This window comes from Mytilus trossulus, chromosome 9 (assembly GCF_036588685.1).
Source record: "Mytilus trossulus isolate FHL-02 chromosome 9, PNRI_Mtr1.1.1.hap1, whole genome shotgun sequence".
In the NCBI taxonomy this organism is placed as follows: Eukaryota; Metazoa; Mollusca; class Bivalvia; order Mytilida; family Mytilidae; genus Mytilus; species Mytilus trossulus.
This window is the reverse complement of record NC_086381.1, coordinates 80,711,612-80,737,078: the sequence shown is the minus strand read 5'-3', so window position 1 is coordinate 80,737,078 and position 25,467 is coordinate 80,711,612. Positions and strand designations below refer to the sequence as shown.

The 25,467-nt window shown below is 32.7% G+C and overlaps 2 protein-coding genes across 2 annotated transcripts in view; both read left to right on the top strand.

Annotated features, from left to right (window-relative positions):
- LOC134684236 (low-density lipoprotein receptor-related protein 6-like) overlaps positions 1–25,467 on the top strand; it is an 828,684-nt gene that overhangs the window by 278,897 nt on the left and 524,320 nt on the right. The gene's annotated exons all lie outside the window — the stretch shown is intronic.
- LOC134684233 (low-density lipoprotein receptor-related protein 8-like) overlaps positions 1–25,467 on the top strand; it is a 36,183-nt gene that overhangs the window by 2,671 nt on the left and 8,045 nt on the right. The window contains exon 2 of the mRNA XM_063543496.1: positions 8,392–8,566. Coding sequence (XP_063399566.1) covers positions 8,392–8,566 — 175 coding nt within the window. The remainder of the gene's footprint in view (positions 1–8,391; positions 8,567–25,467) is intronic.

Sequence of the window (25,467 nt, the reverse complement as noted above, 5' to 3'; positions counted from 1 at the left end):
TTTTTACTCAATTCTACGTTTCTATAATTTGTATTTATACATTAAAAAAAAATCGGGAACGGCGTGCCTCAGAATTACAAATTCGATGAAAGAGTCAACTTAACAATCAATGAAAAAATGTTATGGGGTTCTTGAAGCAGAATAACAACACGTCTATCTTGTGAAATGACAAGATTGGGACAATCCATACAAATACAATATAATAGATCGAATTCTATTGAAATTAGCTTCCCATTAATTAGTTTTGTAGGTTTTACGACGAGAGACAAGAGAAGAGGGACGGGCGAAAGGAGACAGGTATCTGTCCGACCCCTCATAAAAATAAAACTGTAAAAGTGACGACATCAAAATTCAATTTTATTTTGTGTTTAAATGGTCATACAGATGATTAAAAAAATATTCTGAATCAATTCCCCATACATTATAGTGTTAAATATTGAAAAAAATGTATTTGATCACCAGCATCGAAAAAAAAGGAATAAAAACGTACGCGGGAAAAAAAAGAGGGGCGTGGGCTATTGTTTTTTTTTTCAGGACAAATTTTGGTGACAAGTCGAAATCAATTTTAGCATTATATATAGTGGCAGCTGATGGTGAAACAAACAAATTTTTCTCAGGGCCAAAAACTGGAAACATTTTTTGTTTCCAAAACAAAATCCATAGCTCATCACCCCCATCCCCTTGCCTTTATGTTTTATACTCAACTATAATAGCCCCACCCCCTTGCCTTTATGTTTTATACTCAACTATAATAGCCCCCCCCCCCCCCCGAAAATCAGTTGGTTCCTGCCTTATGAGTTCGGCAATGATGCTGCTTTGAGTCTTGATCAGGGGTTATTAATGTACGTGATTTTTTTTCAACAACAAAAAATCTGTAAAATTTAGACAACAATTTCTGTAAAAAACTATAATACTAATAATTATCAAAAATATCAATTTTACTCAAAAACAGTTTCCTCCTTAAATATATACACGGTAAAACTAATGTTCTAAACGCCTAGTTTTGTGTACACTTAACCTACACAAGGCCTACATTGACTATCGACTGTGTGTAGATAAAACATGATTTAAACTACATGTAAACATTGAGTTTTATCAATGGGAACGTAATTGTGTTTAGTTTACGTGTGAGTTACACTAACACCACACCGAATTTAGGTCAATGTGAACACGGCCTTAGGTGGACATCGTTTATATATAATTAGTAACAAACCATGTATGGTTAATGAGGGTGTACAGTATCTTGTCAATGGGCCATATTGTGTATGTCGAATCAATGCGGCAACTCTTTCAACTATTTGAAATAAAACATATTCTAAAGTATTTCAACGTTCGAAATCATGATACAAAACGACATATTCATTTGTTATCTGGTTTGACAAACCTCTTCAAACTTTGAACCAAAATACTAAACATGTCCTGTATTTTCGTATTTATTAACGTTCGCGCCTTTCGTTAAGTCTGGTTGCATTCATATCGTTTTTCCTTTTATTTTTCTCCATGCAAACAAAATTTACCAACTGTCATTATCCCAAGTGTCTAAGATAATTGTCTTGCCTTGACATACAATAGTATTTTTTTGGCAAAAGATTTTAAACAATTGATAATTGATTCACCGGAAAAATTACGACCGCAAGACAACAATAATTTGAATTTGCCGTTTTATTGCAACTGTCACACATGTATGAACAATAGGATAATAGTCACAAAAAGAAAAGGTTTATTTAAAAGACAGATTATTATTTATGAACAAGACATCACTTGATTTTTTTCATTAAAAAGCTGGCGACTCCACAAAGATCATTGTGGTTATCACTTGAACATGCGCCTGAATAGAACACAATCGTAAAACCGCTAAATGTATGTACAAAATTGTTATCACGGTGCTATAAGACCTTCTTTTATAATTAAAAAACTGTTATAATGAGTATATTTACAGCTACTGGGTCAACGTCACTGCTGTTGAAGGTTTATTCCTTGAGGGTATCACTAACGCAGTAGTCAGCACAAAAAAGTGCCATGAATTTTCATTAACGTCGGCCAAATTTAAAAAATCAACCTGTTAAAAACTAAGATATTTTATGAAATAATATGAATTTTTTAATACAGGAGAATTATACTTTAAAATTTTTGCCTTTTTTCAATTTTGATTCAGTCATCATTGATGAGATTCTTTTTAACGAAATACGCGTCCAAGGTACAGCTTTTAATTCTGGCATTGTTGATGAGTTTTAAAATGATATTTTGAACATGTGCACCAAGTATGGTGGTTATCTCAATACAAATATAGGATCATTACATATTTTTAAATAAATCAATTTTATGTTTACGCCAGACGCGCGTTTCGTCTACAAATGACTCATCAGTGACGTTCGAATGAAAAAAAAAATGTCAGATAAAGTACGAGGTTGACATGGTTGAAGAGCATCGAGGACCAAATATTCCCAAAAGTGTTGCCAAATTTTTGCCTACGGTAATCTATTTTTGAGGTATCTTGTGGCTACTGAAGTTTACTTCGAAACAAGTTATGTACAAAGTTATAACAAAATAACTCCGATTGCATCACACCTGTTTAACCATTAACTAGTAGTTGGGTTACTCTACACGCAGTTGAATTATAACAAATAGAAAATTGTTGTGTTGTTCCTCAATATACACAAAACAGTTTAATTCAGTATCTGGATGAACATACATCTTTTTTCTGATATTACTTTAAAAAATATCATGTGCTCCGGTAGGGTAAGCAGATCCTGCTTCACATGTGAAACCTGTCGTGTTGTTCATATTATAACAAATCCTTTAAAGAGTCCAATTTAAGAAGGTCACATTCCACTCGTGATGGCGTCCTAAAATTTACGAAGGGACGATTTCAACTTCACCATTTGGAACTCTAGGTTTAAAAGCTTCTTTCTGAGCAGCAATCCTATATCAAGACAATCATGATAGTAAATACAAGCATGGGAAAAGAAATACAAATTAAATGATAAATGACGTTATGGTTGGTTTAATTTCATTTCTCCTGCATAAAAAAGCTGAATTGCCGCTGAAGATAGTAATCTTCATGTTTGTATCGCACAACGGTGTGTATACCAGAAATGGATGTCCACATCAACCAACACTGGCCATAGTTGTATTTTATAAATTTAAATATATATTAGTATCATAAATCATACATTTGGTAACTCAAGATAAGTTGTATGATATAAATTACAGCAACATTGCAACAAAATACAAAATGTTGTCGGCTTAAATATACAGTTTGCCAGGATGTCTTCTTCTTATTCGAAATAATAAGCTAATATCATTAAGCATACACGTAATATTTTGTGTGTCTCAAGATTACTAAACAATGTAGAAGGGAGTAATTATAGAATAGCATGTTATCTGTAACAAGTGCCATAATATTTATTTTTTGTTATTATATATCGCCATGTTGTTAATAGTTTTACGTATATCCCAAGGATTTGAATGTTCCCCATTAATTATCCCATTCAAAGTAAAACTACCCTATTTGACATTAAAGAAACATTACCTTATTTAAATATAAAACACCAAATACATGAGCGTACATCTAATATTTGAATTTTAAGTGAAAAAATCTCAACTTCAACTGTGTTATTATGTCTGAAAGTATCTTGTCTGTTTAATCGTAAAAAAATACTTTGAACGACAAAATTATTTCATATCTCTACCTGTGTGACGTTTAAATTCTAAAGTAAAACGCGGTATTACATATTAATACAAGAGGTGATTTGAACCAAGCCATTCAGTCCTGTATGGGTTGATTTAGAATACAAAAATAAGTAAGCAATGAACGTGGTTGTTAAAGTTGATGTATGCTTTTTCTGCGTCTTTGTTAAATACAATTGTTGTTGTTCTGATTGGGATTGCAACATGGTGATGACTGCTGTACCCCTATGTTGACAATTTTATTTATTATGTTTGTTATGTTCACGAATCTTTGTAAATATAATGGAATTTGATGCGATTTTCATACAAGTGAGAGGTTAATCGCTATAAAACCAGGTTCGATCCACCATTTATTACATTTGAAAATGCCTGTACCAAGTCAGGAATACGACAGCTGTTTTCCATTCGTTTGGTGTGTTTTATCATTTGATTTTGCCATTTGATTTAAGACTTTCCGTTTTGAATTATTCATTTATTACAAAACGATATCGCTCTGATAACATATTGTATATTGATATTGATTTATTTTAACACATGCTGGTAGACTAAGAGACGCCTCTAAGTTGTGATTATAATAAGTGGAAACTTTGTACTTATGTACACACAGAAGTATCGAAAGGTTTGATTTACAGAGTTCAAGGTCTGGCGTATATACAAAATTTAGCCCTGGTATCTATGATGAGTCTATTTCACCGAGCATGAACTTGTGAAAGTAAACAGATGGACATATTTTAAGTAACAACACATACGAATTAGTAGTATTTTAAAACGAATATTTTTAGATTTTATAGTTTAATTTTTTTTTTTGCATAAACCATTATTCGTTTCGTTTAAAGTTAATACAATGACCATATGATACGAAATCGCCTGGAAAACGTGTGTTTGAAAACTAATGTTCTGCATTTTCCAAAATGAAAACTAAACAAAATAGATGAAGTGTCGATGATGTTTTCAGACATTAATCATAAACATACTGAACTTTGAGAAATATTCAAAACAGAAAGTCCCTAATCAAATGGCAAAATCATATGATAAAACACAACAAACGAATGGAAAACAGCTGTCGTATTCCTGACTTGGTACAGGCGTTTTCATAAAACACATAATCTGAAAGTTGCTACATGGACAATTAAAACGGCGGGCTCCATACACAGAACAGTGTTAGTGCTCGTTTTACTCATTGTTTTTTTTTCAATAAATATTTACGATCTTTTCACTTTTCTGTAATTTTTCATGAGGTGATCAGTTTTTACAGGACCTATGAGGTAATGTTCTTAACGTATCTTCGACCTCGTGTAGTTGCATTTAGAAACCCTAATCAAGTTTGACACACCTTGGTAGGATTTGATGAATATAATGAAATTCGGAAGTCGCTAGGCTCTTTTGTGTTTTGTATAGTTGTCTTTGCGGATACATAATTGACTACTGGTATTTATCCTACCTTAAATTGTTCTTGCTATGCTTTCCCCCCAAAAAATGATGTTTCAAAGACAGGTCTTTTCTTTAAATAAAAATTAATGTTTTGGACAAGATTGACACATTAGATAATAAAAAGTAAAATATAAAATAAGGTAAGACAAACACCGGGATGTTAAATATACAACAATATATACCGTGGGGAAAAGGACACCTCTTCAATCTAGTATTTCATCGCTTTCTAAATGTTACCTACACCTTCCTTTTTTTAGTTTAACATTTTTAATAAAGCTGATAACTGTAAAACAGATCAATAATAAAAAAAGATCATTGTGTAAATATTGATACTAATTGTAAATGACTCAATCATTTTCAGAACAACAAGGACATTATTGATAGTATAGCCAAATTTCTATTTACAATGATCTTGTTTATAGCGGGTTGTAAATGCCACTTACAAATGCATAAATAGGTTTTATATGCCAATTAGAGATCATAGTAAATATTTCTCTAGTGTAGGTATTCTGAATATTTTGGTAACAGGCATTGTTATTGCTTACAAATTTATAAAGTTTGTAATCACATTATATATATTTTACATTAAAGCCAAATTAGTAAGGTTCCCATCAATTGATAAACATAAAACTCGGTTCATGGGAGAACATGGGAGACAACATGTTGTTTTATCTAAGTGTGTTACTTCACTGCATTCTACTGACATTATTTAAGTTTTGTTATTTACTGTACTGTATTTACAAATTCATTCTAGATTGAACTATTATTTAGCTATATTGAACTCATAATGTATTTACAGTACGTGCTTTTGTAAGTTAGTATTGAAAAACCGGTAGTGTATGAATTTGAGAGCGCTATCTAAATTTATATACTGAATTATTTCATGTTTTCTGAATACAACGAAGATGATACGAATGAGTTGATGTTAATTATTGTTACTGAATTTATCTACAGGTATTGTTGCATCCTTGGTATTTATCTACGGGTAGTGTTGCATCCTGGATATTTATCAACGCATATCAATAAATCTAGCAGATATCAATTTTGTAAACTTTGTAAAGTAGCTATACATTTGAAACGAATATATGAAATGTTTCACAAAAGTTTGGAGTGAATATTGCGAATGTAAAGTTTGTCATACCAAATGTATCTCATATTTTAAAACAAATTTTACCAATTTATTGCTTTTTAATTATCATGTAGAGTTTTTACAAACATGCCTGAACTTGGTCTTTTAGACCAATTTGCATCAATAACAAAGACAGGTATAGGTTTATACTTAGGTGAATGTCCTATGTCAAAATAAGCGCCATGTATAAATAGACAAAACAAGTACAAGGTCTAGAAGTATACATTGTATACGCCAGACGCGCGTTTCGTTTACCAAAGACGCATCAGTGACGCTCAGATCCAAATAATGTAAAAGCAATCTATTACAAATATGAAGAGCATTTAGGACCCAACATTTCAAATAGTTGTGCTAGTTCAGCTAAGGTAAACTATGCCTGGGATAAGAAAATCCTTATTATTTTGAAAAAAAATCTAACTTTCGTTAACTGGAAATTTATAAAAGTGACCATATAGTTGATATTTATTTCAATTTGTGTTCGATAATCGACAATAAAGTAAAAACTATATAGTGTTGTCAAATTATACAAGGTATTTATTTGCGTATGTTTGATGTTGGCACTTTCATTGAACGAACCAAAAGAAACCGAAATAAAACTAAAACCAAAACAACCCAATTTATGGAAATTAATTCATTGGCAATCATATTTAATTACTTTATTTCATTTTAAAGGAATAATAAATGTTAATGTTAACATTAATTATAAATATGTGTACTGGTTAATATGTGTATGCTTTAGATGACAATATGTGTATGCATCTCGAGGGAGTTTGCATAATTATATTTTACACCAATATATGCTAATGTAAATGCAAAATGATAATTTCCAAAAAAATAGTAGTGTGGTCTTGCCATGGTTTAGCCATTTGTTGTTCATAGGCAGGATACATGAATAGCATACAATTATATAACGACATCATGGAGTTAATTTAGAACTGATCTAAGAAAAAAAACAGTTTTTGATCACGTCTAGCAACCCTTTTGAAATCGTATGTATGCCTCATAAAAGTGATTGTTTTTGTATTTATGGGACACGATTTCTATTAAATCATTATAAAACGTGTAGGTAATGAGGGTGAATAGTGACTTTTTATCATTTTAAAGTTAATAGAAGGATAAAGTTTACAAACAAAAGTCTAGTTTATATCTACATATAGAAACGAAGATAATGACAAAGAGATTTCAACGCGAAAAATACAATCAACCCTTGTTATATATGTTTTTTAAAGTAGCTAAGTCACAATGACGACACAATACTGCGTCATTAGTTTGTATTTTTTTAATATGGTTTATGTATATGTTATATTGTTTTTAAACTTAACAAAAACATACGGCTGCTGAACCACTAAAAGTCCCGATTTTTTTTTCGTTATTGTAACGATTTTCATTCAGTCCGTTGTTGTGTTTCGTTCATTTTGGCTGCGTTGATATCGTGTCTAGTTCCATTCACAAACGAACTCGACTAACTAAAATAATGTTGTGTTGTCAAAACATGTTAAATTTGCCATTTCACCTTTATAGCATATGTGAATGGTAAAATCAAGATTAAAAAAAAAAACGGTTTTGTTATTTTATAATCACTAAATCATGCAATTGTGTTCTTCATCAACAAAACTCACGACCCTGACAATGTGGTACACCAGTCAAGTACTCAAGATCCTTAGTGTTGGCATGCGTTTTGCCAACCTCTTTATAAACAAAATAAACGTGCATCACACATTTAAAAAGGTATCAATGTCTACATGTTAAATACATGTTTGTATTACAGATAAAATTCTGATAGATTTGAAATTCAAAAGTTGAGTACATTTGTAAGCTAAACGGTTACTGTGTTATGGTTATATTGTTTAACTGTATTGTGTGTTTTATATGCAACAATTTTACCTAAACAGACAATATATGAATACAGGAATGTTTAAAAAAATGTTTAGTTGTCCATTATCATTTAATGTTATTCATAAAAAGGGGCGACAGCAACCAGAAGAAAGTCAATGCAGGTTAGCAGTAAGTATGCCATCGATATTTATCTTCATTAACATAATGCAATTAAAAGCTATAGTCATGACTTTATTCTATTTTATTTGTTGTAATATAGGATTTAATGAAATAATAAGGATACTAATCGTATGGTTTTATTTCAGGTTATTCGGGAAAACTTTTGTTTTCAACCAACTCTCGAATAATGGAATTTGATTTCGATACCTATAGTGCTACTGTACTGTTAGAGCTAGGAAGTACTTCTGTGTATGCTATAGACTATGATTACCAAAACAGATACATTTATTTTCCAAGATTCAATTATCAAGACATCGTTCGGTAGGTAAACGTTTATTCTGATGACGTCAATAGTAAGAGAAACAAAGATTGACGGTAGTAAAATCAAGTTTAAAGAAAAATCATCAGTTTTATTAATAGTATTGGGACTTTGTAGTGATATTTATAGGCATCTCTGTTCTCATTTACCACAACGTGAAACAAACAATATGTCTTATGTCAAGAACAATGTATTTTTAAAGTATCACCAGTCAACATTTTCAGAATAATCGTTTGTTTTTGATGCACTTCAGTGTTTCTGTTGTTTCATTGTTTTTATCTTATGATTAATGTGTTTACCTTGGTTTTAGTTTGTAACAATATTTGCTTTCTATCAATCCTATATATTGACTCTTAAAATTCAAGAGTTAATCTAAAAATGAGGGTACTTTCTCTAAAAAATGAGGGTACTTTTTATTTGGCCTTCCAAATACCGTTTCGATCCCTAACATCACTGAAGAGACATTTATTGTCGAAATCCGGATATGGTGTACTAAAGAAATATTGACACCGAATGTTTGTGGCACAACATCCTGTCCACAAGTTAACAACTTTTTTTTTCTGTGACGTATTAAATTTATATTGAGATCCAGTTTGTTACATCTTGTGATCAATTTTATTTGGCAATCGTCAATGGCAGTCAGCAGGGTTAAAGAACATCAGTTGTTCGACCTGTTAGTCAAATGCGTTTTGTTTAAATATACTTTTTCACTCTTTTGGAAAATGTTGTTTGTGCTGTTTTTAGACCCTTCTACAACGAAATTTGTTTGACATGCACACGTATAAAAATTGCGGTTTTTATCCAACGCAGTCATAGGTTTGAACGTAGTTTTCAATTTAGACTCGTTTATATTTTTTGTTTGGGCATGTATCATATTTTCCCTCCGGTTTATATGATCCGTTCATCCTATATATTGACTCTTAAAATTCAAGAGTTAATCTAAAAATGAGGGTACTTTCTCTAAAAAATGAGGGTACTTTTTATTTGGCCTTCCAAATACCGTTTCGATCCCTTACATCACTGAAGAGACATTTATTGTCGAAATCCGGATATGGTGTACTAAAGAAATATTGACACCGAATGTTTGTGGCACAACATCCTGTCCACAAGTTAACAACTTTTTTTTTTCTGTGACGTATTAAATTTATATTGAGATCCAGTTAGTTACATCTTGTGATCAATTTTATTTGGCAATCGTCAATGGCAGTCAGCAGGGTTAAAGAACATCAGTTGTTCGACCTGTTAGTCAAATGCGTTTTGTTTAAATATACTTTTTCACTCTTTTGGAAAATGTTGTTTGTGCTGTTTTTAGACCCTTCTACAACGAAATTTGTTTGACATGCACACGTATAAAAATTGCGGTTTTTATCCAACGCAGTCATAGGTTTGAACGTAGTTTTCAATTTAGACTCGTTTATATTTTTTGTTTGGGCATGTATCATATTTTCCCTCCGGTTTATATGATCCGTTCATCCTATATATTGACTCTTAAAATTCAAGAGTTAATCTAAAAATGAGGGTACTTTCTCTAAAAAATGAGGGTACTTTTTATTTGGCCTTCCAAATACCGTTTCGATCCCTAACATCACTGAAGAGACATTTATTGTCGAAATCCGGATATGGTGTACTAAAGAAATATTGACACCGAATGTTTGTGGCACAACATCCTGTCCACAAGTTAACAACTTTTTTTTTTCTGTGACGTATTAAATTTATATTGAGATCCAGTTTGTTACATCTTGTGATCAATTTTATTTGGCAATCGTCAATGGCAGTCAGCAGGGTTAAAGAACATCAGTTGTTCGACCTGTTAGTCAAATGCGTTTTGTTTAAATATACTTTTTCACTCTTTTGGAAAATGTTGTTTGTGCTGTTTTTAGACCCTTCTACAACGAAATTTGTTTGACATGCACACGTATAAAAATTGCGGTTTTTATCCAACGCAGTCATAGGTTTGAACGTAGTTTTCAATTTAGACTCGTTTATATTTTTTTGTTTGGGCATGTATCATATTTTCCCTCCGGTTTATATGATCCGTTCATCCTATATATTGACTCTTAAAATTCAAGAGTTAATCTAAAAATGAGGGTACTTTCTCTAAAAAATGAGGGTACTTTTTATTTGGCCTTCCAAATACCGTTTCGATCCCTAACATCACTGAAGAGACATTTATTGTCGAAATCCGGATATGGTGTACTAAAGAAATATTGACACCGAATGTTTGTGGCACAACATCCTGTCCACAAGTTAACAACTTTTTTTTTCTGTGACGTATTAAATTTATATTGAGATCCAGTTTGTTACATCTTGTGATCAATTTTATTTGGCAATCGTCAATGGCAGTCATCAGGGTTAAAGAACATCAGTTGTTCGACCTGTTAGTCAAATGCGTTTTGTTTAAATATACTTTTTCACTCTTTTGGAAAATGTTGTTTGTGCTGTTTTTAGACCCTTCTACAACGAAATTTGTTTGACATGCACACGTATAAAAATTGCGGTTTTTATCCAACGCAGTCATAGGTTTGAACGTAGTTTTCAATTTAGACTCGTTTATATTTTTTGTTTGGGCATGTATCATATTTTCCCTCCGGTTTATATGATCCGTTCATCCTATATATTGACTCTTAAAATTCAAGAGTTAATCTAAAAATGAGGGTACTTTCTCTAAAAAATGAGGGTACTTTTTATTTGGCCTTCCAAATACCGTTTCGATCCCTTACATCACTGAAGAGACATTTATTGTCGAAATCCGGATATGGTGTACTAAAGAAATATTGACACCGAATGTTTGTGGCACAACATCCTGTCCACAAGTTAACAACTTTTTTTTTTCTGTGACGTATTAAATTTATATTGAGATCCAGTTAGTTACATCTTGTGATCAATTTTATTTGGCAATCGTCAATGGCAGTCAGCAGGGTTAAAGAACATCAGTTGTTCGACCTGTTAGTCAAATGCGTTTTGTTTAAATATACTTTTTCACTCTTTTGGAAAATGTTGTTTGTGCTGTTTTTAGACCCTTCTACAACGAAATTTGTTTGACATGCACACGTATAAAAATTGCGGTTTTTATCCAACGCAGTCATAGGTTTGAACGTAGTTTTCAATTTAGACTCGTTTATATTTTTTGTTTGGGCATGTATCATATTTTCCCTCCGGTTTATATGATCCGTTCATCCTATATATTGACTCTTAAAATTCAAGAGTTAATCTAAAAATGAGGGTACTTTCTCTAAAAAATGAGGGTACTTTTTATTTGGCCTTCCAAATACCGTTTCGATCCCTAACATCACTGAAGAGACATTTATTGTCGAAATCCGGATATGGTGTACTAAAGAAATATTGACACCGAATGTTTGTGGCACAACATCCTGTCCACAAGTTAACAACTTTTTTTTTTCTGTGACGTATTAAATTTATATTGAGATCCAGTTTGTTACATCTTGTGATCAATTTTATTTGGCAATCGTCAATGGCAGTCAGCAGGGTTAAAGAACATCAGTTGTTCGACCTGTTAGTCAAATGCGTTTTGTTTAAATATACTTTTTCACTCTTTTGGAAAATGTTGTTTGTGCTGTTTTTAGACCCTTCTACAACGAAATTTGTTTGACATGCACACGTATAAAAATTGCGGTTTTTATCCAACGCAGTCATAGGTTTGAACGTAGTTTTCAATTTAGACTCGTTTATATTTTTTGTTTGGGCATGTATCATATTTTCCCTCCGGTTTATATGATCCGTTCATCCTATATATTGACTCTTAAAATTCAAGAGTTAATCTAAAAATGAGGGTACTTTCTCTAAAAAATGAGGGTACTTTTTATTTGGCCTTCCAAATACCGTTTCGATCCCTAACATCACTGAAGAGACATTTATTGTCGAAATCCGGATATGGTGTACTAAAGAAATATTGACACCGAATGTTTGTGGCACAACATCCTGTCCACAAGTTAACAACTTTTTTTTTCTGTGACGTATTAAATTTATATTGAGATCCAGTTTGTTACATCTTGTGATCAATTTTATTTGGCAATCGTCAGTGGCAGTCATCAGGGTTAAAGAACATCAGTTGTTCGACCTGTTAGTCAAATGCGTTTTGTTTAAATATACTTTTTCACTCTTTTGGAAAATGTTGTTTGTGCTGTTTTTAGACCCTTCTACAACGAAATTTGTTTGACATGCACACGTATAAAAATTGCGGTTTTTATCCAACGCAGTCATAGGTTTGAACGTAGTTTTCAATTTAGACTCGTTTATATTTTTTGTTTGGGCATGTATCATATTTTCCCTCCGGTTTATATGATCCGTTCATCCTATATATTGACTCTTAAAATTCAAGAGTTAATCTAAAAATGAGGGTACTTTCTCTAAAAAATGAGGGTACTTTTTATTTGGCCTTCCAAATACCGTTTCGATCCCTAACATCACTGAAGAGACATTTATTGTCGAAATCCGGATATGGTGTACTAAAGAAATATTGACACCGAATGTTTGTGGCACAACATCCTGTCCACAAGTTAACAACTTTTTTTTTTCTGTGACGTATTAAATTTATATTGAGATCCAGTTTGTTACATCTTGTGATCAATTTTATTTGGCAATCGTCAATGGCAGTCAGCAGGGTTAAAGAACATCAGTTGTTCGACCTGTTAGTCAAATGCGTTTTGTTTAAATATACTTTTTCACTCTTTTGGAAAATGTTTGTTTGTGCTGTTTTTAGACCCTTCTACAACGAAATTTGTTTGACATGCACACGTATAAAAATTGCGGTTTTTATCCAACGCAGTCATAGGTTTGAACGTAGTTTTCAATTTAGACTCGTTTATATTTTTTGTTTGGGCATGTATCATATTTTCCCTCCGGTTTATATGATCCGTTCATCCTATATATTGACTCTTAAAATTCAAGAGTTAATCTAAAAATGAGGGTACTTTCTCTAAAAAATGAGGGTACTTTTTATTTGGCCTTCCAAATACCGTTTCGATCCCTAACATCACTGAAGAGACATTTATTGTCGAAATCCGGATATGGTGTACTAAAGAAATATTGACACCGAATGTTTGTGGCACAACATCCTGTCCACAAGTTAACAACTTTTTTTTTTCTGTGACGTATTAAATTTATATTGAGATCCAGTTTGTTACATCTTGTGATCAATTTTATTTGGCAATCGTCAATGGCAGTCAGCAGGGTTAAAGAACATCAGTTGTTCGACCTGTTAGTCAAATGCGTTTTGTTTAAATATACTTTTTCACTCTTTTGGAAAATGTTGTTTGTGCTGTTTTTAGACCCTTCTACAACGAAATTTGTTTGACATGCACACGTATAAAAATTGCGGTTTTTATCCAACGCAGTCATAGGTTTGAACGTAGTTTTCAATTTAGACTCGTTTATATTTTTTGTTTGGGCATGTATCATATTTTCCCTCCGGTTTATATGATCCGTTCATCCTATATATTGACTCTTTAAATTCAAGAGTTAATCTAAAAATGAGGGTACTTTCTCTAAAAAATGAGGGTACTTTTTATTTGGCCTTCCAAATACCGTTTCGATCCCTAACATCACTGAAGAGACATTTATTGTCGAAATCCGGATATGGTGTACTAAAGAAATATTGACACCGAATGTTTGTGGCACAACATCCTGTCCACAAGTTAACAACTTTTTTTTTCTGTGACGTATTAAATTTATATTGAGATCCAGTTTGTTACATCTTGTGATCAATTTTATTTGGCAATCGTCAATGGCAGTCAGCAGGGTTAAAGAACATCAGTTGTTCGACCTGTTAGTCAAATGCGTTTTGTTTAAATATACTTTTTCACTCTTTTGGAAAATGTTGTTTGTGCTGTTTTTAGACCCTTCTACAACGAAATTTGTTTGACATGCACACGTATAAAAATTGCGGTTTTTATCCAACGCAGTCATAGGTTTGAACGTAGTTTTCAATTTAGACTCGTTTATATTTTTTGTTTGGGCATGTATCATATTTTCCCTCCGGTTTATATGATCCGTTCATCCTATATATTGACTCTTAAAATTCAAGAGTTAATCTAAAAATGAGGGTACTTTCTCTAAAAAATGAGGGTACTTTTTATTTGGCCTTCCAAATACCGTTTCGATCCCTAACATCACTGAAGAGACATTTATTGTCGAAATCCGGATATGGTGTACTAAAGAAATATTGACACCGAATGTTTGTGGCACAACATCCTGTCCACAAGTTAACAACTTTTTTTTTCTGTGACGTATTAAATTTATATTGAGATCCAGTTTGTTACATCTTGTGATCAATTTTATTTGGCAATCGTCAATGGCAGTCAGCAGGGTTAAAGAACATCAGTTGTTCGACCTGTTAGTCAAATGCGTTTTGTTTAAATATACTTTTTCACTCTTTTGGAAAATGTTGTTTGTGCTGTTTTTAGACCCTTCTACAACGAAATTTGTTTGACATGCACACGTATAAAAATTGCGGTTTTTATCCAACGCAGTCATAGGTTTGAACGTAGTTTTCAATTTAGACTCGTTTATATTTTTTGTTTGGGCATGTATCATATTTTCCCTCCGGTTTATATGATCCGTTCATCCTATATATTGACTCTTAAAATTCAAGAGTTAATCTAAAAATGAGGGTACTTTCTCTAAAAAATGAGGGTACTTTTTATTTGGCCTTCCAAATACCGTTTCGATCCCTAACATCACTGAAGAGACATTTATTGTCGAAATCCGGATATGGTGTACTAAAGAAATATTGACACCGAATGTTTGTGGCACAACATCCTGTCCACAAGTTAACAACTTTTTTTTTCTGTGACGTATTAAATTTATATTGAGATCCAGTTTGTTACATCTTGTGATCAATTTTATTTGGCAATCGTCAATGGCAGTCAGCAGGGTTAAAGAACATCAGTTGTTCGACCTGTTAGTCAAATGCGTTTTGTTTAAATATACTTTTTCACTCTTTTGGAAAATGTTGTTTGTGCTGTTTTTAGACCCTTCTACAACGAAATTTGTTTGACATGCACACGTATAAAAATTGCGGTTTTTATCCAACGCAGTCATAGGTTTGAACGTAGTTTTCAATTTAGACTCGTTTATATTTTTTGTTTGGGCATGTATCATATTTTCCCTCCGGTTTATATGATCCGTTCATCCTATATATTGACTCTTAAAATTCAAGAGTTAATCTAAAAATGAGGGTACTTTCTCTAAAAAATGAGGGTACTTTTTATTTGGCCTTCCAAATACCGTTTCGATCCCTAACATCACTGAAGAGACATTTATTGTCGAAATCCGGATATGGTGTACTAAAGAAATATTGACACCGAATGTTTGTGGCACAACATCCTGTCCACAAGTTAACAACTTTTTTTTTTCTGTGACGTATTAAATTTATATTGAGATCCAGTTTGTTACATCTTGTGATCAATTTTATTTGGCAATCGTCAATGGCAGTCAGCAGGGTTAAAGAACATCAGTTGTTCGACCTGTTAGTCAAATGCGTTTTGTTTAAATATACTTTTTCACTCTTTTGGAAAATGTTGTTTGTGCTGTTTTTAGACCCTTCTACAACGAAATTTGTTTGACATGCACACGTATAAAAATTGCGGTTTTTATCCAACGCAGTCATAGGTTTGAACGTAGTTTTCAATTTAGACTCGTTTATATTTTTTGTTTGGGCATGTATCATATTTTCCCTCCGGTTTATATGATCCGTTCATCCTATATATTGACTCTTAAAATTCAAGAGTTAATCTAAAAATGAGGGTACTTTCTCTAAAAAATGAGGGTACTTTTTATTTGGCCTTCCAAATACCGTTTCGATCCCTAACATCACTGAAGAGACATTTATTGTCGAAATCCGGATATGGTGTACTAAAGAAATATTGACACCGAATGTTTGTGGCACAACATCCTGTCCACAAGTTAACAACTTTTTTTTTCTGTGACGTATTAAATTTATATTGAGATCCAGTTTGTTACATCTTGTGATCAATTTTATTTGGCAATCGTCAATGGCAGTCATCAGGGTTAAAGAACATCAGTTGTTCGACCTGTTAGTCAAATGCGTTTTGTTTAAATATACTTTTTCACTCTTTTGGAAAATGTTGTTTGTGCTGTTTTTAGACCCTTCTACAACGAAATTTGTTTGACATGCACACGTATAAAAATTGCGGTTTTTATCCAACGCAGTCATAGGTTTGAACGTAGTTTTCAATTTAGACTCGTTTATATTTTTTGTTTGGGCATGTATCATATTTTCCCTCCGGTTTATATGATCCGTTCATCCTATATATTGACTCTTAAAATTCAAGAGTTAATCTAAAAATGAGGGTACTTTCTCTAAAAAATGAGGGTACTTTTTATTTGGCCTTCCAAATACCGTTTCGATCCCTAACATCACTGAAGAGACATTTATTGTCGAAATCCGGATATGGTGTACTAAAGAAATATTGACACCGAATGTTTGTGGCACAACATCCTGTCCACAAGTTAACAACTTTTTTTTTCTGTGACGTATTAAATTTATATTGAGATCCAGTTTGTTACATCTTGTGATCAATTTTATTTGGCAATCGTCAATGGCAGTCAGCAGGGTTAAAGAACATCAGTTGTTCGACCTGTTAGTCAAATGCGTTTTGTTTAAATATACTTTTTCACTCTTTTGGAAAATGTTGTTTGTGCTGTTTTTAGACCCTTCTACAACGAAATTTGTTTGACATGCACACGTATAAAAATTGCGGTTTTTATCCAACGCAGTCATAGGTTTGAACGTAGTTTTCAATTTAGACTCGTTTATATTTTTTGTTTGGGCATGTATCATATTTTCCCTCCGGTTTATATGATCCGTTCATCCTATATATTGACTCTTAAAATTCAAGAGTTAATCTAAAAATGAGGGTACTTTCTCTAAAAAATGAGGGTACTTTTTATTTGGCCTTCCAAATACCGTTTCGATCCCTAACATCACTGAAGAGACATTTATTGTCGAAATCCGGATATGGTGTACTAAAGAAATATTGACACCGAATGTTTGTGGCACAACATCCTGTCCACAAGTTAACAACTTTTTTTTTTCTGTGACGTATTAAATTTATATTGAGATCCAGTTTGTTACATCTTGTGATCAATTTTATTTGGCAATCGTCAATGGCAGTCAGCAGGGTTAAAGAACATCAGTTGTTCGACCTGTTAGTCAAATGCGTTTTGTTTAAATATACTTTTTCACTCTTTTGGAAAATGTTGTTTGTGCTGTTTTTAGACCCTTCTACAACGAAATTTGTTTGACATGCACACGTATAAAAATTGCGGTTTTTATCCAACGCAGTCATAGGTTTGAACGTAGTTTTCAATTTAGACTCGTTTATATTTTTTGTTTGGGCATGTATCATATTATCCCTCCGGTTTATATGATCCGTTCATCCTATATATTGACTCTTAAAATTCAAGAGTTAATCTAAAAATGAGGGTACTTTCTCTAAAAAATGAGGGTACTTTTTATTTGGCCTTCCAAATACCGTTTCGATCCCTAACATCACTGAAGAGACATTTATTGTCGAAATCCGGATATGGTGTACTAAAGAAATATTGACACCGAATGTTTGTGGCACAACATCCTGTCCACAAGTTAACAACTTTTTTTTTTCTGTGACGTATTATATTTATATTGAGATCCAGTTTGTTACATCTTGTGATCAATTTTATTTGGCAATCGTCAATGGCAGTCAGCAGGGTTAAAGAACATCAGTTGTTCGACCTGTTAGTCAAATGCGTTTTGTTTAAATATACTTTTTCACTCTTTTGGAAAATGTTGTTTGTGCTGTTTTTAGACCCTTCTACAACGAAATTTGTTTGACATGCACACGTATAAAAATTGCGGTTTTTATCCAACGCAGTCATAGGTTTGAACGTAGTTTTCAATTTAGACTCGTTTATATTTTTTGTTTGGGCATGTATCATATTTTCCCTCCGGTTTATATGATCCGTTCATCCTATATATTGACTCTATAAATTCAAGAGTTAATCTAAAAATGAGGGTACTTTCTCTAAAAAATGAGGGTACTTTTTATTTGGCCTTCCAAATACCGTTTCGATCCCTAACATCACTGAAGAGACATTTATTGTCGAAATCCGGATATGGTGTACTAAAGAAATATTGACACCGAATGTTTGTGGCACAACATCCTGTCCACAAGTTAACAACTTTTTTTTTCTGTGACGTATTAAATTTATATTGAGATCCAGTTTGTTACATCTTGTGATCAATTTTATTTGGCAATCGTCAATGGCAGTCAGCAGGGTTAAAGAACATCAGTTGTTCGACCTGTTAGTCAAATGCGTTTTGTTTAAATATACTTTTTCACTCTTTTGGAAAATGTTGTTTGTGCTGTTTTTAGACCCTTCTACAACGAAATTTGTTTGACATGCACACGTATAAAAATTGCGGTTTTTATCCAACGCAGTCATAGGTTTGAACGTAGTTTTCAATTTAGACTCGTTTATATTTTTTGTTTGGGCATGTATCATATTTTCCCTCCGGTTTATATGATCCGTTCATCCTATATATTGACTCTTAAAATTCAAGAGTTAATCTAAAAATGAGGGTACTTTCTCTAAAAAATGAGGGTACTTTTTATTTGGCCTTCCAAATACCGTTTCGATCCCTAACATCACTGAAGAGACATTTATTGTCGAAATCCGGATATGGTGTACTAAAGAAATATTGACACCGAATGTTTGTGGCACAACATCCTGTCCACAAGTTAACAACTTTTTTTTTCTGTGACGTATTAAATTTATATTGAGATCCAGTTTGTTACATCTTGTGATCAATTTTATTTGGCAATCGTCAATGGCAGTCAGCAGGGTTAAAGAACATCAGTTGTTCGACCTGTTAGTCAAATGCGTTTTGTTTAAATATACTTTTTCACTCTTTTGGAAAATGTTGTTTGTGCTGTTTTTAGACCCTTCTACAACGAAATTTGTTTGACATGCACACGTATAAAAATTGCGGTTTTTATCCAACGCAGTCATAGGTTTGAACGTAGTTTTCAATTTAGACTCGTTTATATTTTTTGTTTGGGCATGTATCATATTTTCCCTCCGGTTTATATGATCCGTTCATCCTATATATTGACTCTTAAAATTCAAGAGTTAATCTAAAAATGAGGGTACTTTCTCTAAAAAATGAGGGTACTTTTTATTTGGCCTTCCAAATACCGTTTCGATCCCTAACATCACTGAAGAGACATTTATTGTCGAAATCCGGATATGGTGTACTAAAGAAATATTGACACCGAATGTTTGTGGCACAACATCCTGTCCACAAGTTAACAACTTTTTTTTTCTGTGACGTATTAAATTTATATTGAGATCCAGTTTGTTACATCTTGTGATCAATTTTATTTGGCAATCGTCAATGGCAGTCAGCAGGGTTAAAGAACATCAGTTGTTCGACCTGTTAGTCAAATGCGTTTTGTTTAAATATACTTTTTCACTCTTTTGGAAAATGTTGTTTGTGCTGTTTTTAGACCCTTCTACAACGAAATTTGTTTGACATGCACACGTATAAAAATTGCGGTTTTTATCCAACGCAGTCATAGGTTTGAACGTAGTTTTCAATTTAGACTCGTTTATATTTTTTGTTTGGGCATGTATCATATTTTCCCTCCGGTTTATATGATCCGTTCATCCTATATATTGACTCTTAAAATTCAAGAGTTAATCTAAAAATGAGGGTACTTTCTCTAAAAAATGAGGGTACTTTTTATTTGGCCTTCCAAATACCGTTTCGATCCCTAACATCACTGAAGAGACATTTATTGTCGAAATCCGGATATGGTGTACTAAAGAAATATTGACACCGAATGTTTGTGGCACAACATCCTGTCCACAAGTTAACAACTTTTTTTTTTCTGTGACGTATTAAATTTATATTGAGATCCAGTTTGTTACATCTTGTGATCAATTTTATTTGGCAATCGTCAATGGCAGTCAGCAGGGTTAAAGAACATCAGTTGTTCGACCTGTTAGTCAAATGCGTTTTGTTTAAATATACTTTTTCACTCTTTTGGAAAATGTTGTTTGTGCTGTTTTTAGACCCTTCTACAACGAAATTTGTTTGACATGCACACGTATAAAAATTGCGGTTTTTATCCAACGCAGTCATAGGTTTGAACGTAGTTTTCAATTTAGACTCGTTTATATTTTTTGTTTGGGCATGTATCATATTTTCCCTCCGGTTTATATGATCCGTTCATCCTATATATTGACTCTTAAAATTCAAGAGTTAATCTAAAAATGAGGGTACTTTCTCTAAAAAATGAGGGTACTTTTTATTTGGCCTTCCAAATACCGTTTCGATCCCTAACATCACTGAAGAGACATTTATTGTCGAAATCCGGATATGGTGTACTAAAGAAATATTGACACCGAATGTTTGTGGCACAACATCCTGTCCACAAGTTAACAACTTTTTTTTTCTGTGACGTATTAAATTTATATTGCGATCCAGTTTGTTACATCTTGTGATCAATTTTATTTGGCAATCGTCAATGGCAGTCAGCAGGGTTAAAGAACATCAGTTGTTCGACCTGTTAGTCAAATGCGTTTTGTTTAAATATACTTTTTCACTCTTTTGGAAAATGTTGTTTGTGCTGTTTTTAGACCCTTCTACAACGAAATTTGTTTGACATGCACACGTATAAAAATTGCGGTTTTTATCCAACGCAGTCATAGGTTTGAACGTAGTTTTCAATTTAGACTCGTTTATATTTTTTGTTTGGGCATGTATCATATTTTCCCTCCGGTTTATATGATCCGTTCATCCTATATATTGACTCTATAAATTCAAGAGTTAATCTAAAAATGAGGGTACTTTCTCTAAAAAATGAGGGTACTTTTTATTTGGCCTTCCAAATACCGTTTCGATCCCTAACATCACTGAAGAGACATTTATTGTCGAAATCCGGATATGGTGTACTAAAGAAATATTGACACCGAATGTTTGTGGCACAACATCCTGTCCACAAGTTAACAACTTTTTTTTTCTGTGACGTATTAAATTTATATTGAGATCCAGTTTGTTACATCTTGTGATCAATTTTATTTGGCAATCGTCAATGGCAGTCAGCAGGGTTAAAGAACATCAGTTGTTCGACCTGTTAGTCAAATGCGTTTTGTTTAAATATACTTTTTCACTCTTTTGGAAAATGTTGTTTGTGCTGTTTTTAGACCCTTCTACAACGAAATTTGTTTGACATGCACACGTATAAAAATTGCGGTTTTTATCCAACGCAGTCATAGGTTTGAACGTAGTTTTCAATTTAGACTCGTTTATATTTTTTGTTTGGGCATGTATCATATTTTCCCTCCGGTTTATATGATCCGTTCATCCTATATATTGACTCTTAAAATTCAAGAGTTAATCTAAAAATGAGGGTACTTTCTCTAAAAAATGAGGGTACTTTTTATTTGGCCTTCCAAATACCGTTTCGATCCCTAACATCACTGAAGAGACATTTATTGTCGAAATCCGGATATGGTGTACTAAAGAAATATTGACACCGAATGTTTGTGGCACAACATCCTGTCCACAAGTTAACAACTTTTTTTTTCTGTGACGTATTAAATTTATATTGAGATCCAGTTTGTTACATCTTGTGATCAATTTTATTTGGCAATCGTCAATGGCAGTCAGCAGGGTTAAAGAACATCAGTTGTTCGACCTGTTAGTCAAATGCGTTTTGTTTAAATATACTTTTTCACTCTTTTGGAAAATGTTGTTTGTGCTGTTTTTAGACCCTTCTACAACGAAATTTGTTTGACATGCACACGTATAAAAATTGCGGTTTTTATCCAACGCAGTCATAGGTTTGAACGTAGTTTTCAATTTAGACTCGTTTATATTTTTTGTTTGGGCATGTATCATATTTTCCCTCCGGTTTATATGATCCGTTCATCCTATATATTGACTCTTAAAATTCAAGAGTTAATCTAAAAATGAGGGTACTTTCTCTAAAAAATGAGGGTACTTTTTATTTGGCCTTCCAAATACCGTTTCGATCCCTAACATCACTGAAGAGACATTTATTGTCGAAATCCGGATATGGTGTACTAAAGAAATATTGACACCGAATGTTTGTGGCACAACATCCTGTCCACAAGTTAACAACTTTTTTTTTCTGTGACGTATTAAATTTATATTGAGATCCAGTTTGTTACATCTTGTGATCAATTTTATTTGGCAATCGTCAATGGCAGTCAGCAGGGTTAAAGAACATCAGTTGTTCGACCTGTTAGTCAAATGCGTTTTGTTTAAATATACTTTTTCACTCTTTTGGAAAATGTTGTTTGTGCTGTTTTTAGACCCTTCTACAACGAAATTTGTTTGACATGCACACGTATAAAAATTGCGGTTTTTATCCAACGCAGTCATAGGTTTGAACGTAGTTTTCAATTTAGACTCGTTTATATTTTTTGTTTGGGCATGTATCATATTTTCCCTCCGGTTTATATGATCCGTTCATCCTATATATTGACTCTTAAAATTCAAGAGTTAATCTAAAAATGAGGGTACTTTCTCTAAAAAATGAGGGTACTTTTTATTTGGCCTTCCAAATACCGTTTCGATCCCTAACATCACTGAAGAGACATTTATTGTCGAAATCCGGATATGGTGTACTAAAGAAATATTGACACCGAATGTTTGTGGCACAACATCCTGTCCACAAGTTAACAACTTTTTTTTTTCTGTGACGTATTAAATTTATATTGAGATCCAGTTTGTTACATCTTGTGATCAATTTTATTTGGCAATCGTCAATGGCAGTCAGCAGGGTTAAAGAACATCAGTTGTTCGACCTGTTAGTCAAATGCGTTTTGTTTAAATATACTTTTTCACTCTTTTGGAAAATGTTGTTTGTGCTGTTTTTAGACCCTTCTACAACGAAATTTGTTTGACATGCACACGTATAAAAATTGCGGTTTTTATCCAACGCAGTCATAGGTTTGAACGTAGTTTTCAATTTAGACTCGTTTATATTTTTTGTTTGGGCATGTATCATATTTTCCCTCCGGTTTATATGATCCGTTCATCCTATATATTGACTCTTAAAATTCAAGAGTTAATCTAAAAATGAGGGTACTTTCTCTAAAAAATGAGGGTACTTTTTATTTGGCCTTCCAAATACCGTTTCGATCCCTAACATCACTGAAGAGACATTTATTGTCGAAATCCGGATATGGTGTACTAAAGAAATATTGACACCGAATGTTTGTGGCACAACATCCTGTCCACAAGTTAACAACTTTTTTTTTCTGTGACGTATTAAATTTATATTGCGATCCAGTTTGTTACATCTTGTGATCAATTTTATTTGGCAATCGTCAATGGCAGTCAGCAGGGTTAAAGAACATCAGTTGTTCGACCTGTTAGTCAAATGCGTTTTGTTTAAATATACTTTTTCACTCTTTTGGAAAATGTTGTTTGTGCTGTTTTTAGACCCTTCTACAACGAAATTTGTTTGACATGCACACGTATAAAAATTGCGGTTTTTATCCAACGCAGTCATAGGTTTGAACGTAGTTTTCAATTTAGACTCGTTTATATTTTTTGTTTGGGCATGTATCATATTTTCCCTCCGGTTTATATGATCCGTTCATCCTATATATTGACTCTTAAAATTCAAGAGTTAATCTAAAAATGAGGGTACTTTCTCTAAAAAATGAGGGTACTTTTTATTTGGCCTTCCAAATACCGTTTCGATCCCTAACATCACTGAAGAGACATTTATTGTCGAAATCCGGATATGGTGTACTAAAGAAATATTGACACCGAATGTTTGTGGCACAACATCCTGTCCACAAGTTAACAACTTTTTTTTTTCTGTGACGTATTAAATTTATATTGAGATCCAGTTTGTTACATCTTGTGATCAATTTTATTTGGCAATCGTCAATGGCAGTCAGCAGGGTTAAAGAACATCAGTTGTTCGACCTGTTAGTCAAATGCGTTTTGTTTAAATATACTTTTTCACTCTTTTGGAAAATGTTGTTTGTGCTGTTTTTAGACCCTTCTACACCGAAATTTGTTTGACATGCACACGTATAAAAATTGCGGTTTTTATCCAACGCAGTCATAGGTTTGAACGTAGTTTTCAATTTAGACTCGTTTATATATATATATATATATACTAGTATATACAGACACCCTATTTTACACATAGAACATCCAAACATAAACATTTAATATATTCCGAATTCACATCAAACATGAATGGTGTTGCTAGTTCTAATGTGCTGTTGGCTCACAAGTACTTTTAAATGCCACTAGCAGATCGATATCTATTACATATACACATAAAAGCTCGTTCAACATGTTATAGACTGTACTCGGTTAATAATATATATATAGTGTCTAAAAATAGCAGCAATCAACAATCAATCTATCTAGGTGTGAATCAGTTTGTAAATAAACTAATGCAGTTACTAAATTAAATTATATATTAAGTGTCTAAGAATGTAACTTTAACACACTAAATAGTGTTATAAAATTAGTTGTTATATTTTATATATTATTCACGCAATATTTCGCTAAACAAATTAGCTTCATCGGGCGTGTGCATCTATCTAGGTTAAATCGGATGCATGAAAAAACATATCTTTTTAGCTTGAGCTACACAAAGTTCGTGTTAAAGTTTAACAGATTGATTGATGGTCTATATAAAACATATTTTTGCCGTTTATTAACCTAGATAGATGCACACGCCCGATGATGCTAATTTGTTTCGCGAAATATTGCGTTAATAATATATAAAATATAACAACTAATTTTATAACACTCATTAGTGTGTTAAAGATACATTCTTAGACACTTATATATTTTTACACCTTATACATTATGTAT